The 16127-nt window shown below is 40.6% G+C and overlaps 1 protein-coding gene across 5 annotated transcripts in view; it reads right to left on the bottom strand.

The window, feature by feature from the left end:
• NPR3 (natriuretic peptide receptor 3) overlaps nucleotides 1-16127 on the bottom strand; it is a 121385-nt gene that overhangs the window by 80869 nt on the left and 24389 nt on the right. For all 5 annotated transcript variants that reach the window (XR_003680888.1, XM_028492836.2, XM_028492837.2 and 2 more), the window contains exon 3: nucleotides 2414-2580. Coding sequence is in view for 4 of the 5 variants with exons in the window: in XM_028492836.2 (XP_028348637.1) it covers nucleotides 2414-2580 (167 nt within the window). In the remaining variant the exon portion in view is untranslated. The remainder of the gene's footprint in view (nucleotides 1-2413; nucleotides 2581-16127) is intronic.

Raw genomic sequence — 16127 nt, 5'->3', positions numbered from 1 at the left:
AAATCTGTTGTTATATGCTCTTCACTTTAAAGTTCAGAGCAAGGCAAGGATGCCCACTACCACTATTTATATTCAATACTGTATTGGGATCCTAGCCAGTATCATTAAAAGTTTTAATTTAATTAATTATACTTAATTTAATAGACAATGTAATTAAATATCTCCTAATTAAGCATACTTAAAAGAAGAACTGAAAAGAAACAAAATTGTTACTCTTCACAGGTCTTGTGGTTGTTTAGAAAATGCACGGTAAAAATTTAGAATAGAGTCCACCAAAGTTGCTGGATTTGAGATCCAGTAACGAGGACTGAAGAGCTCATGATGGGTGTCACTAACAGAAATTCTAAGTAGATGAAGCAACCCATTAGTACAAACAAGAGAAGCAGCAAGAACGAGGAAAGAGCTGAGGCTTAGGATGAAGACCACCAAGTCTTGTTACTCCACTCCAGCATCTCCCGCTGCAGGAGATCAAGCTCTAGCCTCTGCGAGGCCCCGTATCTCCCTCTTCCACGATACTCACCACAACCACCTGTCTAAACTAACCTGATAAACAGCTGCAGTGGCACTCAAAAGAGCACAGCTAAAACACACATAACTATGAAAGACAGAATAAGTCATTATGAGGAGCTCCAATTTCTACTTTACATTATCATTTTTATTTATTTATAAAATCCGTTTTAATGATCCCACCATCAGAGGGAAGCGATATTGTAATCTACAACTACAAATAATCTCTAAAGCAGCAGTATTTGGTTTGGAATGTATTAGGGATCTTTGTAGTAGGTACACCTTCCAGGGAGATTTTGCCTAGACTACCATTAAAATAAGATTTAATATTCTGAACACAGGATAACTAATGACCAAGATGTACCTGATAGTGCAATGGAATGCCAACTTTTGCCCACTAAGTATCATCATGTTGGACAACCTGTACTGAAATACTTGAACTTCAACAACCTTAGGAAAGAGGTTAGACAAAATGACACCATTTTTGAGTATTTAAACCAGAAAATTAATATGAACCTAGTAAAGTAAAATAACATACAGTGGCATAGGTAAAAGACTTGGATGTTTTCCATATTGACACAGGCCACCTCTGGCAGAACTACTGAAGAGAACTACAATGTCCTTTGTGTCCTTTCACATTCCTGAGGCAAAAGATTCGGATGATGACAATACTATCATAGGTTTCTGTAAACTTGGGCTCTACTTCTTTCATAATTAAGAACACCCTGTCCAACATGGCAGCCACTGGTCACGTATCGCTACTGAGCACTTGAACTGAATTAAGATACTCTGTAAGGGTAAAACACACACTAGATTTCAAAGACTTCATACAAGAAAAAATATATACAATCTCAGTCATAATTTTACATTGATTAAATGTTGAAATGATTTTTTTCTATTTAAGTGAAATAAAATGTATTATTAATTTCACCTGTTTTTTTTAACTTTTCCTAATGTGGCTCCTAAAAACTTTTTAATTACATTTGTGGCTCACATTACATATCTAGAAGACAGTGTTAATCTAGAAAGTCAAAAGGTATTTTAAATGATATGTGTATAATACATAAATCGCATTTAAGACATTAATACATGTTTATAAGACCCTTGGTATGTCGTTCAGTAACAAAGTCCTATAAAGACAGGTATGATCTTATAGCAATAGTACAAAAGAGGCACCATTCATTGAGTTCCAACTTTTTGACCAGACAGTACTGAAGACTTCAGCTAGATTATCTGTAATCCTCCCATCCTCATCTGAATGAGGGAGGCTGAGGAATCTGCCCCAGATCACACAGGAAGATGTCCCTCTGCTTAATCCTGAGCCTGGCCTGAGCTCCTGACCCCAGTCCACGCTTGGAAAATGCATGAGTAACGACCGCACTAACGGTGTGCGACACTCTGGAATACGTCAGTAGGGAACAGCCTGCAGCATAAGGAGGCGACAACACGGCCACAAAAGAGAGAAGCAGACTGGCCACGAAGCTAAGACAGATTGCCAAAAGAAGGAGCCTTCTAAAATCCAAAATACCTTCCTCCACCAAGCTCTGGAAAAATCAGGCATGCAAAACTTTGGCAATCCTTCATCCGTCTTCTCCCCCAACACGCTCCTAGCAGAATAGGTGATGGAAGTCTCCAGATCTCTCCTCAGCATGACCACAAGTACCCACAGAAAGCAATTTCCCTTCCTTCAGCAGCTGGCAAAGTGTAAGTGAAGCGTGGGGTGATGGGCGCCTGGTGGGGAGGAGGGAGGAGAGCTGGCCAGAAAAAAACACACACACAGGAAGCAACAGTGACATTCAGACGTGAACCTAGGAATGGTTCACAACAGGACGCTGTATCACAACTGATTTAATTCGAAGACTGTTTTCAGGATGCTGCAGGTCTAGGCTCATAATCAATTACTTACGTAATCCTCCTCACTGAGCCCTTGCTTCTCAACAGAACTTTTCACCTCCATGGAAAACTTCTCAAACTCAGGTTTCACTGTCCTCAGTAGAGTGATTGTTTGAAGGGATGAGTACGCTTGCTTAGCTTCAAAGTCGTGTTTGTCGCCTCTCTTCCACGAGCCATCTCCTACGGGAGAAGTAAAAATATTTATAATTCCAAGCCAGTCACCATGAAGGGGCCATTCTCCCTTTTCGACTGCGATGTGTCTCTACATGTTTCTTTTGGTGGCTGGGGCAGGAGGTATGGTCACAGTTTTGCACTTGGATAGAAAGTGACAACGTCAAGACCCTCAAAGGAGAAGAAGGCCCTTTGGACACGTGTTCCTTTGAAATGTGAGGCAGAAAGAAAAGCACTGTTGGGTTAATTGCCTTATATCAACCCTGTAACTAATTTTCAGCCCCAAGAATTGCAGCACTGCAGGAGTAAGCAGTAGGTCTATTCCTTTCCATTCACACTTAGTTTTTAATATTTTTTAATCAACTGTGGAGGTCAACCAAGATGTTACTGCGCTACAGTAAACCCGGCGCTACGGAGATGTGGAAGGCAGGGATGGCTACGTACGACAACAGATTTACACGAGTATTACAAAGATGATGCTAAAAGAAAAAGGTTTGAGATTATTGATATTTCTTGAAATGTTTCTCGAATCTCTTCGGACTGAAAAGTAGCTTAGGTGAACTTGAGGATTTATATCTCTCTAGTGCTGGCAACATCAAAAAGATTATTTATTGGGCAAGTCGATCTGTGCATCAATAGTAATAAAATAAAAATTGTTAACATTTATTGAGTATATATATATATATATTATATAATAATAAAAGCCTAGTTATTGAACACTTTATAAACTCATTTAATCCTCACAAGATCCCGTGACTGCGGGTACAATTATCCTCTCTGTTTTACAGATGAGGAAACTGAGGCATTCAGAAGCTGGGTACCCCATTGCTTCACGGCTCTCCCTTTCACAAAAGCAAAGGCAAATTACATGGATAAGAATCATTCATCTTCTCTTTATTATTTCACTTTTGAGAAAACATGTGGCTTGCAGGACCCCAAAAGGAAATATAGACCTCTAACTTTTGACCATAATAATAATAATTCTGTGAATTATCATTATGATTCCTTGAGATCTCTGCAAATACAACAAGGAATTCAACCGGCCGGAGTCCAACATTACATTCATTCGTTTGCCCTGAGCCCAGAGTCCATAGCAGATGCCCAGAGCCCAGCGGCTAAACAGAGAGGATGCTTCTGGAATGTGCAGCCAGAGCTCCGTGGCCCTTGCTCTACTCTTACAGAAAAAGTTCAGTTGAGAGCTGGTGGTTTTGGCATTTCTATCATAGCTTAAATCAGACAAACATGGATTAACTGAACTACGTGCAAGTTTCTGTGACAGCCAGCACAGGGGACATCATAAATGTTTTTAACAGTCTCCACCACCTTCAAGAGAGGGATTTAGAGATGGGCATGTAAACACCTGAAGTCATTACAGGGTAACAGTTAGCTTACCATGCAGGGCGGGGGGTGGTACATGGAAACCACGCAGAGTACAGAGGAAGAGGTAACCAGCTCCAAAGAGGGAAATTTCATGCCAGGAGGAGGCATCAGCCTGGTCCTAAATGTGTGAATAGGATTTTAATAAGAGGAGAAGAGGATGGAAAAGCATGCTTGGCAGAATCTACGGCACGGGCAGATGTGCAAATGTGTATGACATCCAGTGGGCAGCTGGGAACCTCTGTCTGGAGCATGAGAAAAGGCAGAGACAAAGAATTTGTTTGTGGAGGCATCTGTTTAATCATAATCCTAATAATAGCAGCCATTTATTAATTGCTTAGTATGTGCCAGGGAGCTGTTAAAAGATAAATAAGACAGAGCCAAGGACAGAATTCATTAAGGGCTAGATCCATTTGCAATGAGCACAAGATTAAATTTCAAGCCACTGAACAAAACTTGATGAAGTCCTCCTCCTCCTCCTCCACTATGAAACCTCCCAAACACCAGTGAGACCACAGCTATGCCGGTGCTTGCTCAGAGGGCAAGTGAGCTGTGTGGCACTGTCATCGGCCAGGGCCAACCCCTCTGGGTGCTCAAGACATGGACAACATGGCCTTTTGTCAAGGGGCCAAATCCATTTGCCAGCAAGACCCCAAATTCTAAGAATGTCCATCTTCAACCCATGAAGGAACCCATTTCTTCTAGGTGTTCAATCCATATTTATTGATTCTTTTTTAATTGACTCAAGGTATCAAGAATCAGTAGGAATGGTGTTTCTTAGGCAAACAGGGTCAGAGTTTCTCAGCTTTGGGTAAGAGTCCCCTCCGGGCACAAGAAAGGAAATAACCCATAGGGTATTATTCTGTGTAATTAGAAAATACACACAGAACTGGAAACAGCAACTATCTTAGTTACTAATATGGAAAAAACTTTTTTTTTAATTTTGAAAGAAGTGAGATACAGTACAATAAATCTGTCTACCACAATCTAAAAGGTAATGATCTTGGAGTTTCGTTTTCTAGAAAAAAAGAATCAAGGGACTTCCCTGGCAGTCCAGTGGTCAGGGGGCATGGGTTTGATCCCTGGTCGGGGAACTAAGATCCCACACTGCCGTGTGGCACGGCCAGAAAATAAAAACAAACAAAAATTTAAAAAAAGAAAGAAAGAAGAATGGAAACAAAAGTGCTTAGTAAATGTAAGCCAAACTAAATAGGTATCTAGTCACAACCATAACCAATACTATGACTTCCTGCTTTGTGTGTGTTTCTTATTGTACTGTGTCAGTAAACTCTCGGGGCCACTGAACCCTAGGAAAAGCAGAGGTCGGCTTGGCATGATGCCCCATCAGTGGGGACAAGTTTAATTCAACAGACACTGGGTGCCTCTGGAGATTTACGAGCGGAACAGAAGAATGACATGATCAGACTCATGCCTTGGGAAATAGCAATGGATTAGACTGGGGAGACTCTGATGGTTCACAGACACAGTAATCCAGGCACGGGGTTACCAGAGGTTATATGTGGGAAGTCACACCCCCCCAAAAATTGAACATGGTTCTCCGGGTGGTTCGAATTACAGGCATCTTTTCTTTTCTTTTCTTTTTTTATGTGTTTTTATGACTTTAGCAAATTTTCAGCAGTATATTTACTGCTTTTATAATCACAAAAAGAGGGAGGGCCCTTGAGGGCTGTGCAAGAGGAATCTGAAGACTCTCCAAGAGTGAGGGAGTGAACGACAGCCGAGAGGGACGCGCGTCACCAATGATGCCAGACAGGAAAAGCAAATGGTTGTCAGAAGAAATAGCAGAGCCAGAGGGAGGAGGAGGGGTTCGGTGGACACGGAAATGACAGTGATTTCAGTTAGGGTCATGGTCAATCCAAGGTGACTGACTACAGAGCACCCAAGTGGCAGCACCAGGCTGGGGTTGGAAAGAGGGGTCTGAAGCCAGCAAGAGGAGTGAGGGCTCGAGAGAGTGCTGGATGTCACATCCATATGTCTTATACTTGGTACCCAGAAGGAGGGGGCGGAGGGTGAGCGCACACACTTCGGGGACACTGTTTTTAGTGGGCAGAGAACTAAGAGGAGACAGAAGAGCTAAGAGAAAGCCCGAAGAATGCTCTGCCACCAAAGCTAAGAAAAACAGGGTTTCTAGAAAGAAATGGACCGAAACAATATGGCAATGGCTAGAGCTGTATATAGCTCTACCATAGCAGCCACTAGCTCCATGTGTGGTTACTTACATTTCAATTACTCAAGATTAAATAAAATTAAAATTTCAGTTTCTCACTTGCACTGGCCACATTTTAAATGTGCGATAGTCACCTGTGGCCAGTGGCTCCTGTGCTGGGCAACACAGAGTAGAACACAGCCAGCATCATAGAAAGTTCCCCTGGACAGCACTGCTTTAGAGGCATGTAGGCACGGTCTGCACTAAGGCGGATGGCTTTGGTGATGAGAAGGTCAGCGGTGACCTAACACTCTCAGAGGAGTGGTGGGTCTTGTTGTCATACTCTTACAATGGTCCTGAACAAGGGATTAAGAAGAGGAGAAAGAAGTCAGCTAATGAGAAGTAGGGAAGAGAAGGTGATTCTTGCAGTTGTTTCAGGAATAAGGGAAAGTGAATTTGCTTTCTTTGTTTTGTTTGGTTTTAAACATCATGGAGCCCCAAGCTTGCATGTAGAGTGAGAAGGGTACAGAAGATTTGTGAAAGAGGAGATAACCTGCTCAGCACCAAGCCCTGTGCTTGGCAATCCTGCGGCCAGGGAGCTGGTGAGAGCCGGCAGTACCAGGATAACTGTGTCATCCTGTAGCTCTCAGCACTTACCAGGGACCCAGCACATAGAAAGCCTTTCGGTAAATGTGCGCTGAATGACGAGCTGAGACATCACAGACTACATCCAAAAAATGATGCCTGGAGTACACCTGGGCTGGCTGCAGAGTACGTGGTTCTTGACCTCTGGAAGCCAATTAAGTGAGACAAAAGCATTGGCCACCCTGCCTCACCCCAACCTCTCCAAATACCCAGGAGTTACCTGCTTGCCCTGAGCTAGGCTGGTCCAGATTCCCCCATCAGTGATAACAGCACCACTTACTGCGTGATGCCATTGTCAACGGCTTTGCCTGGAGCATTTCATTCTTTAATCCTAAAGAAAACTCTATGAGGAATATTTAAGTATGATCCCCATCTTACAGATAAGGAAACTGAGGCTCAAGGAGATTAACATGCCCGAAGTCACTTGGTTAATAAATAGAAGCAGGATTCAAACGCAAGCCAGCCTCCAAACTCCAGTGCTGTGCCTGTTCCTCATCCATCTCATCAAAGTTTGGTGTGCTCTAAGATTTAAAACTTCAGATTCAGTGGAGGACAAGAATGTTAAAAATAAAAGTAACAGAGGAAGAAAGATCAGAAGAAGAAGTGTCTAAACATGGTTTAACAACTGTTACAGTTGAAAGATTGTGTGAGAATTCTTTCTCTTTTCTCATTACCCTAAACTGACTATAACATGAATATATCACTTTAATAGCAAAACATAAATCCAACCCTTCCCCAGTTTTTATGCCATTTTTCTACTTTTAGTGAGTCAAGTAATTTACGTGCATGACCAGCCCTGGAATACTCCCATCCTCACCTTAATGCGTGCCTCTGTGTTCTCAGGAAGTCAGGGAAACTCTACAATAACCTTACAGTCCCAGACAAGATCACGCAAATGACTTTCCCCCTAACTTACATCCAAAGAACATAATGCCAGTGCATGAAAATGCCAACAGGGGCTATTCAAAACTCTGTAGCACAATATATATCATCTTCACTCTGGATTTTTTTAAAACCTATCCTTTCAATCTTATTTTCCATCACTTGAATTCTCTCATAATACATTCAGAACTCCTGTAACAATATAATTGGGGCAGACCTGAGAATTTTTCTGAGTACTCACCAAGACAATCTAATAATCAGTAAATATGGACACACTATCAATATGTTTTCTTAAAAAACCAATCTCAAGTATTATTTAAAACAGAGCCTTTTTCTAGAACTGGTGTAGACTTTGATGTGAGGAAGCACTGAGAGAGGAGGATGTTGGAGAACTTTTCATGAACATATACCTGATTCTTAGAGTATGAAAATCTCAGAGAAAGTCCTTTATGAGCGACAGACACCAGAACCTTGGTCTAGGTCACTGTGCCTGCCATAAGATTCTATTTACTGCTTCCACTCTGAAGAGGAAAAGTGCTTCAGGGTCTGCGGCAAACCTCCCTGCATCCATTCTCCCATCCATTCTCTGTTACTCCCTTAGTAACAGATTGCTGAATTGATGTGGGGTAGCAGTGAGCCCAGCTAAAAGCACACATTTCCTGGCCCCCCTCCCAACCACGGGTAGCAAATGATACGTAAGCGAAAGTTAATGAGTGGGGCTTCCAGAGAGCCCTTCAAACAGAACTGAGTCAACTGAAAAGGATCTCTTTTTGCCTCTCATCTTTCCCCTTCTGTCTTGCCTAGAATTAAGACACAATCCCTGGAATCCTAGCCACTATCTCATGATCTTGAGGATGGATGCCATTCACTAGGATTGAGGGAGCAGAAAACAAGAAGAAGCTTGGATCCCTGATGACATTATGGAACCATCATTCTGACCCAGACTGCCCACCTCTGCACTTCTTACAGTTGAGAGAATAAACCTCTACATTTGTTTAAATTACTATAGCTGGAAGTCTTGGTTATTTGCAGGCAGATATAATTCCTAATGCACCCAGGTCCTTAGGAGGTACTAGATAAAAGCTGACTAATTTGGTAACAAAAAAATGTATGGCCTAAATCAAGCTATAAAACTGCACCACAAGAAAATGTACAAACTTAACTTATCATTTTTAACGTACTATATGTAATGGTCAAAGTAAACTAAAATTAATAGTAAATAAAGTGAACATTTACTAAACACTCATCATGTTCCAAGAAGTTTTCTGTGTCTCTCACATATACCACCTCATTTATTACTCAGCCTGATGCCATGAGATAAGTACTATTATTATCATTAGAAGAAACTAAGACTTGCAGGGGAAGGGCAGGGTTATGTCAATTTGCCAAGAGCTAGTACATGGCACAGACTCTCAGCCAGGCTGACAGCCGAGCTCAAAGCCTAAGCAACCAGGCTGTAAAAGGGAAAAGAAAGGGGATATAATCAGAAAAACCCTGACACCACAGAAATACAAAGGTTCATGAGACACTACTATAAGCAACTGTATGCCAATAAAATGGAAAACATGGAAGAAATGGACAAATTCTTAGAAAGGTACAATCTCCCAAGACTGAACCAGGAAGAACAGAAATATGACCAGACCAGTCACAAGCACTGAAATTGAAACTGTTATTTAAAAATTCCCAACAAACAAAAGCCCAGGACCTGATGGCTTCACAGGTGAATTCTATCAAACATTTAGAGAAGAGCTAATACCTATCCTTCTGAAACTGTTCCAAAAAATTGCAGAGGAAGGAAAACTCCCAAACTCATTCTATGAGCTCACCATCACCCTGATACCAAAACCAGACAAAGATGTCACAAAAAAAGAAAATTACAGGCCAATATCACTGATGAACATAGATGCAAAAATCCTCAACAAAATACTAGCAATCTGAATCCAACAATACATTAAAAGGATCATACACCATGATCAAGTGGGATTTATCCCAGGGATGCAGGATTTTTCAAAATCCACAAATCAATCAGTGTGATACACCACACCAACAAACTGAAGAATAAAGACCATATGATCATTGCAATAGATGCAGAAAAAGCTTTTGACAAAATCCAGCCCCATTTATGATAAAAACTCTATAGAAAGCGGGCACAGAGGGAATATACCTCAACATAATAAAGGCAATGTATGACAAACCTACAGCTAATATCATACTCAATGGAGAAAAGCTGAAAGCATTTCCTCTAAGATCAGGAACAAGACAAGGATGTCCACTCTCACCACTTTTAGTCAACATAATTTTGGAAGTCCTAGCTATGGCAATCAGAGAAGAAAAAGAAATAAAAGGAATCCAAATTGGAAAAGAAAAGTTAAACTGTCACTGTTTGCAGATGACATAATACTATACATAGAAAATCCCAAAGATGGTACCAGAAAACTACTAGAGCTCATCAATGAATTTGGTAAAGTTGCAGGTTACAAAATTAATTAATACACAGACATCTGTTGCATTTCTATACACTAACAACAAAAGATCAGAAAGAGAAATTCAAGAAACAATCCCACTTACCATCACATCAAAAAGAATAAATTACTTAGGAATAAACCTACCTAAGGAGACAAAAGACCTGTACTCTGAAAACTATAAGATGCTGATGAAAGAAATAGAAGAAGACACAAACAGATGGAAAGATATACCATGTTCTTGGATTGGAAGAATCCATACTGTCAAAATGACGATACTACCCAAGGGAATCTGCAGATTCAATGCAATCCTTATCAAATTACCAATGGCATTTTTCAGAGAACTAGAACAAAAAAATCTTAAAATGTTTATGGAGACACAAAAGACCCTGAATAGTTAAAGCAATCTTGAGAAAGAAAACGGAGCTGGAGGAATCAGGCTTCCTGACTTCAGACTATATTACAAAGCTATAGTCATCAAAACAGTATGGTACTGGGCTTCCCTGGTGGCGCACTGGTTAAGAATCCGCCTGCCAATACAGGGGACACGGGTTCGAGCCCTGGTCCCGGAAGATCCCACATACCGTAGGGCAACTAAGCCCATGCGCCACAACTACTGAGCCTGTGCTCTACAGCCTGCAAGTCACAACTACTGAGCCCGTGATCCTACAGCCTGTGCTCTGCAACAAAAGAAGCCACTGCGATCAGAGACCTGCACAATGCAATGAAGAGTAGCCCCCACTCACCGCAACTAGAGAAAGCCCACGCACAGCAACGAAGACCCAATGCAGCCAAAAATAAATAAAATTTTTTAAAAAACAGTATGGCACAAAAATAGAAATATAGATCAATGGCATAGGATAGAAAGACCAGAAATAAACCCACACTCCTATGGTCAATTAATCTACAACAAAGGAGTCAAGACTATACAATGGAGGAAAGACAGTCTCTTTAATAAATGGCTCTGGGAAAACTGGACAGCTACAAGTAAAAAAAAATGAAATTAGAACACTCTTTAACACCATACACAAAAATAAGCTCAAAATGGATTAAAGACCTAAATGTAAGACTGAACACTATAAAACTCTTAGAGAAAACATAGGCAGAACACTCTCTGACATAAACTGCAGAAAGATCTTTTTTGATCTGTCTCCCAGAGTCATGGAAATAAAAATAAAAATAAACAAATGGGACCTAATTTAACTCAAAAGCTTTTGCACAGCAAAGGAAACCATAAATAAAACAAAAAGACAACCCACAGATTGGGAGAAAATATTTGCAAATGATGTGACCAAAAAGGGATTAGTCTCCAAAATTTACAAACAGCTCAAGCAGCTTAATATCATCAAAACAAACAACCCAATCAAAACATGGGTAGAAGACCTAAAAAGACATTTCTCCAAAGAAGACATACAGATGGCCAAGAGGCACATGAAAAGACGTTCAACATCGCTAATTATTAGAGAAATGCAAATCAAAACATACAGATGGCCAAGAGGCACATGAAAAGACGTTCAACATCGCTAATTATTAGAGAAATGCAAGTCAAAACTACAGTGAGATATCACATCACACCAGTCAAAACAGCTATCATCAAAAAATCTACAAACAATAAATGCTGGAGAGGGTGTGAAGAGAAGGGAACCCTCCCACACCATTGGTGGGAATGTAAATTTGTACAGCCACTGTGGAGAACAGTATGGAGGTTCCTTAAAAAACTAAAAATAGGACTACCATATGATCCCTCTATCCCACTCCTGGGCATATATACAGAGAAAAACATGGTCTGAAAGGATACATGCACCCCAATGTTCATTGCAGCACTGTTTACAATAGCCAAGACATGGAAGCAACCTAAATGTCCATCGACAGAGGAATGGATAAAGAAGATATGGCACATATATACAATGGCATATTACTCATTCATTAAAAAGGATGAAATAATACCATTTGTGGCAACATGGATGGACCTAGAGATCGTCATACTGAGTGAAGTAAGTCAGACAGAGAAAGAGAAATATCATATGATATCGCTTATATGCAGAATCTAAAAAGAAATGATACAAATGAACTTATTTACAAAACAGAAACAGACTCACAGACTTAGAAAACGAACTTATGGTTACCAGAAAGAAAGGGTGGGGGGAAGGGATAGTTACCGAGTTTGGGATTGACATGCACACACCGCTATATTTAAAATGTATAACCAACAAGGACCTACTGTACAGCACAGGGAACTCTGCTCAGTATTACGTAACAACCTAAATGGGAAAAGAATTTGAAAAAGAATAGGCACATGTATATGTATAACTGAATCACTTTGCTGTATACCTGAAATTATCACCACATTGTTAATCAACTATACTCCAATATAAAGTAAAAAGTTTTAAAAAATAAAATAAAATAAATAAATTTTTAATAATTAAAAAAAAGAAAAACCAAGGATACTTGGTAGATTGTATCAGAGCACATTGTATAACTCCATGCAATTCGGTTTTCAAGAAGAAGAAAAACTGAACTAATGGAAAAATAAGTTTTAAAAAGTTGTCCCAAAAATCACCAACAATAAGTCATATATACATAAAGCCAATAATAAGTCATATACACATGTATATACATATACATGACTTCTTATGCACTCATATTTTGCATTGAGAAGGACACAGCACCACTTTTGTAGTATTCTTGCCAAAAATGTGTAAACTCAACTTATCATTTGAAAACACCAGATAAATCCAAATTGAGAGACATTCTACAAAATAACAGACTTATCCAAAGTGTCAGGTCATAAATAACAAGGAAAGGTTGAAGAACTATCACAGACTGGAGAAGATTAAGAAGACACACAACTAAATGGATTGGATCCTAGAACAGAAAAAAAGCATTAGGAGGAAAGGTGGTAAATTTCAAATAAAGCCGGTAGTTTAGTTAGTAGTATTGTACCAATGATAATTTTCTCATTTTGATAATTGTACTATGCCCATTTAAATTGTTAACACTAGAGGAATCTGGGTAAAAGGTATACACAAACTCTTTTTTTTTAAAGTTCTCTGTACATCTAAAATTATTTCAAAATAGATTTGTTTTTTAATTTTCCAAAAATTACCTCTGAAAAGAAGTTAGGTCCTGATAGAGAGTTGAATTGTTTCCATATTTCAAGGAATATTCTTATGGTATATAAACTGTTCTAGAGCATAAAAACAATGGAAAGTGTCCCAATTAATTTTATAAAGCTAATATTAACCTGATATTAAAATCTGACAATACCACCTAAAGGCAAGAAAACTGTCCAATCTCATGAGTATAGATTCAAAAATCGTAAATAAAACACTAAAAACTTAAAATCAGCAACACATCTAAAAAACTCTTGACAAACTATGCTTAATTCCAAGAATACTATAATGGCTCAATACTAGGAAATTTATTAAAAGTACAGATAAAATGTATTTGATATCACTCACTTCCAATTTTTAAAACCACACTTAATAAAGAATATTTTAACATCTACTTCGGACAAGATATTAGAAATTAAGTATCACCATTGTTATATAATATTATTCTAGCGGCTACTGCCAATGCAGTAAGAAAAGAAAGATAAATATAACATTCAACTATCAAAATGGAGGAATAACTATTGTTATTATTTGAAAGTGATTTAAAAAATCTATTAGAACAGAGGATTTAATATGTGGAATTCTTGTTTTCTATACAACAACTAAAGTTACAAAATGTAATAGGAAAAGATCATGAACATAATCACAACCAAAAAACATAAAATGTCTAAGAATGAACTCAGCAAGAATGGTGCAGAATTCAAATAAAGAAAACTGCAAAACTTTGCTTATGGACATAAAAAGAAATGCAATGGGGCTTCCCTGGTGGTGCAGTGGTTGCGCGTCCGCCTGCCGATGCAGGGGAACCGGGTTCGCGCCCCGGTATGGGAGGATCCCACATGCCGCAGAGCGGCTGGGCCCGTGAGCCATGGCCACTGAGCCTACGCATCCGGAGCCTGTGCTCCGCAACGGGAGAGGCCACAACAGAGGAAGGCCTGCATACCACAAAAAAAAAAAAAAAAAAGAAATGCAAATAAATAAAATAATTTAAAAGATGATACAGGGTTGACAGAGATGCAGGAAAACAAAATATCTCGTACACTGTTGCAAAAATGTAAATTGGCAAACCTCTTTAGAGGACAACTTTGGTAATATCTATCAAAATTTAAATGCATGGGTAAAAGGGAAGATGGCGGAAGAGTAAGACGCGGAGATCACCATCCTCCCCACAGATACATCAGAAATACATCTACATGTGGAACAGCTCCTACAGAACACCCACTGAACGCTGGCAGAAGACCTCAGACCTCCCAAAAGGCAAGAAACTCCCCACGTACCTAGGTAGGACAAAAGAAAAAAGAATAAACAGAGACAAAAGAATAGGGATGGGACCTGCACCAGTGGGAGGGAGCTGTGAAGGAGGAAAGGCAGCGGGGTGCGGAGGGCAAAGCGGAGAGATTCCCGCACAGAGGATCGGTGCTGACCGGCACTCAACAGCCCGAGAGGCTTGTCTGCTCACCCGCCGGGGTGGGCAGGGTCTGGGAGCTGAGGCTCGGGCTTCGGAGGTCAGATACGAGGGAGAGGACTGGGGTTGGCTGCGTGAACACAGCCTGAAGGGGCTAGTGCACCACGGCTAGCGGGAGGGAGTCCGGGAGAAGTCTGGAGCCACCGAAGAGGCAAGAGACTTTTTCTTCCCTCTTTGTTTCCTGGTGCGCGAGGAGAGGGGATTAAGAGTGCTGCTTAAAGGAGCTCCAGAGACGGGCTGCTGCCGCCATCAAGAAGCCTGTGTGCGAGCACAGGTCACTATCCACACCTTTCTTCCCGGGAACCTGTGCAGCCTGCCACTGCCAGGGTCCTGTGATCCAGGGACAACTTCCCCGGGAGAACGCACAGCACGCCTCAGGCTGGTACAACGTCATGCTGGCCTCTGCAGCCACAGGCTCACCCTGCACTCCGTGCCCCGCCCCCCGGCCTGAGCCAGAGCCCCCGAATCAGCTGCTCCTTTAACCCTGTCACTTTATTTTTTATTTTATCCTCTTTCTTTCTTTCTGTCGTTCTTTCTCTCTTTCTTTCTTTCTACTTTTTCTCCCTTTTATTCTGAGCCATGTGAGGAGGTGGACTTTGAGAGCAAGATATATTATTTTTTCCCCTTTTCCTCTTCTTGTGAGTATGTATGTGTATGCTTCCATGTGAGACTTTGTCTGTATAGCTTTGCTTTCACCATTTGTCCTAGGGTTCTGTCTGTCCATTTTGTTGTTTTTTTTTGTTTGTTTGTTTTTTACGTTAAAATATTTTTTCTTAATAATTATTTTTTATTTTAATAACTTTATTTTATCTTACTTTATTTTTTATTTTATCCTCTTTCTTTCTTTCTGTCGTTCTTTCTCTCTTTCTTTCTTTCTACTTTTTCTCCCTTTTATTCTGAGCCATGTGAATGAAAGGCTCTTGGTGCTGCAGCCAGGAGTCAGTGCTGTGCCTCTGAGGTGGGAGAGCCAACTTCAGGACACTGGTCCACAAGACATATCCCAGCTCCACATAATATCAGAAAGCAAAAATCTCCCAGAGATCTCCATCTCAACAACAACACCCAGCTTCACTCAACGACCAGTGAGCTACAGTGCTGGACACCCTATGCCAAACAACTAGCCAGACAGGAACACAACACCACCCATTAGCAGAGAGGTTGCCTAAAATCATAATAAGGTTACAGACACCCCCCAAAAAAACCACTGGAGGCAGTCCTGCCCACCAGAAGGACAAGATCCAGCCTCATCCACCAGACACAGGCACTAGTCCCCTCCACCAGGAAGCCTACACAACCCACTGAACCAACTTCAGCCACTGGGTACAGACACCAAAAACAACGGGAACTACGAACCTGCAGCCTGCAGGAGACCCCAAACACAGTAAGATAAGCAAAATGAAAAGACAGAAAAACACACAGCAGATGAAGGAGCAAGATAAAAACCC

Source organism: Physeter macrocephalus, chromosome 8 (genome assembly GCF_002837175.3).
Source record: "Physeter macrocephalus isolate SW-GA chromosome 8, ASM283717v5, whole genome shotgun sequence".
In the NCBI taxonomy this organism is placed as follows: domain Eukaryota; kingdom Metazoa; phylum Chordata; class Mammalia; order Artiodactyla; family Physeteridae; genus Physeter; species Physeter macrocephalus.
Note: the sequence above shows the minus strand (reverse complement) of the source record. Positions and strands in the feature narration are given on the sequence as shown.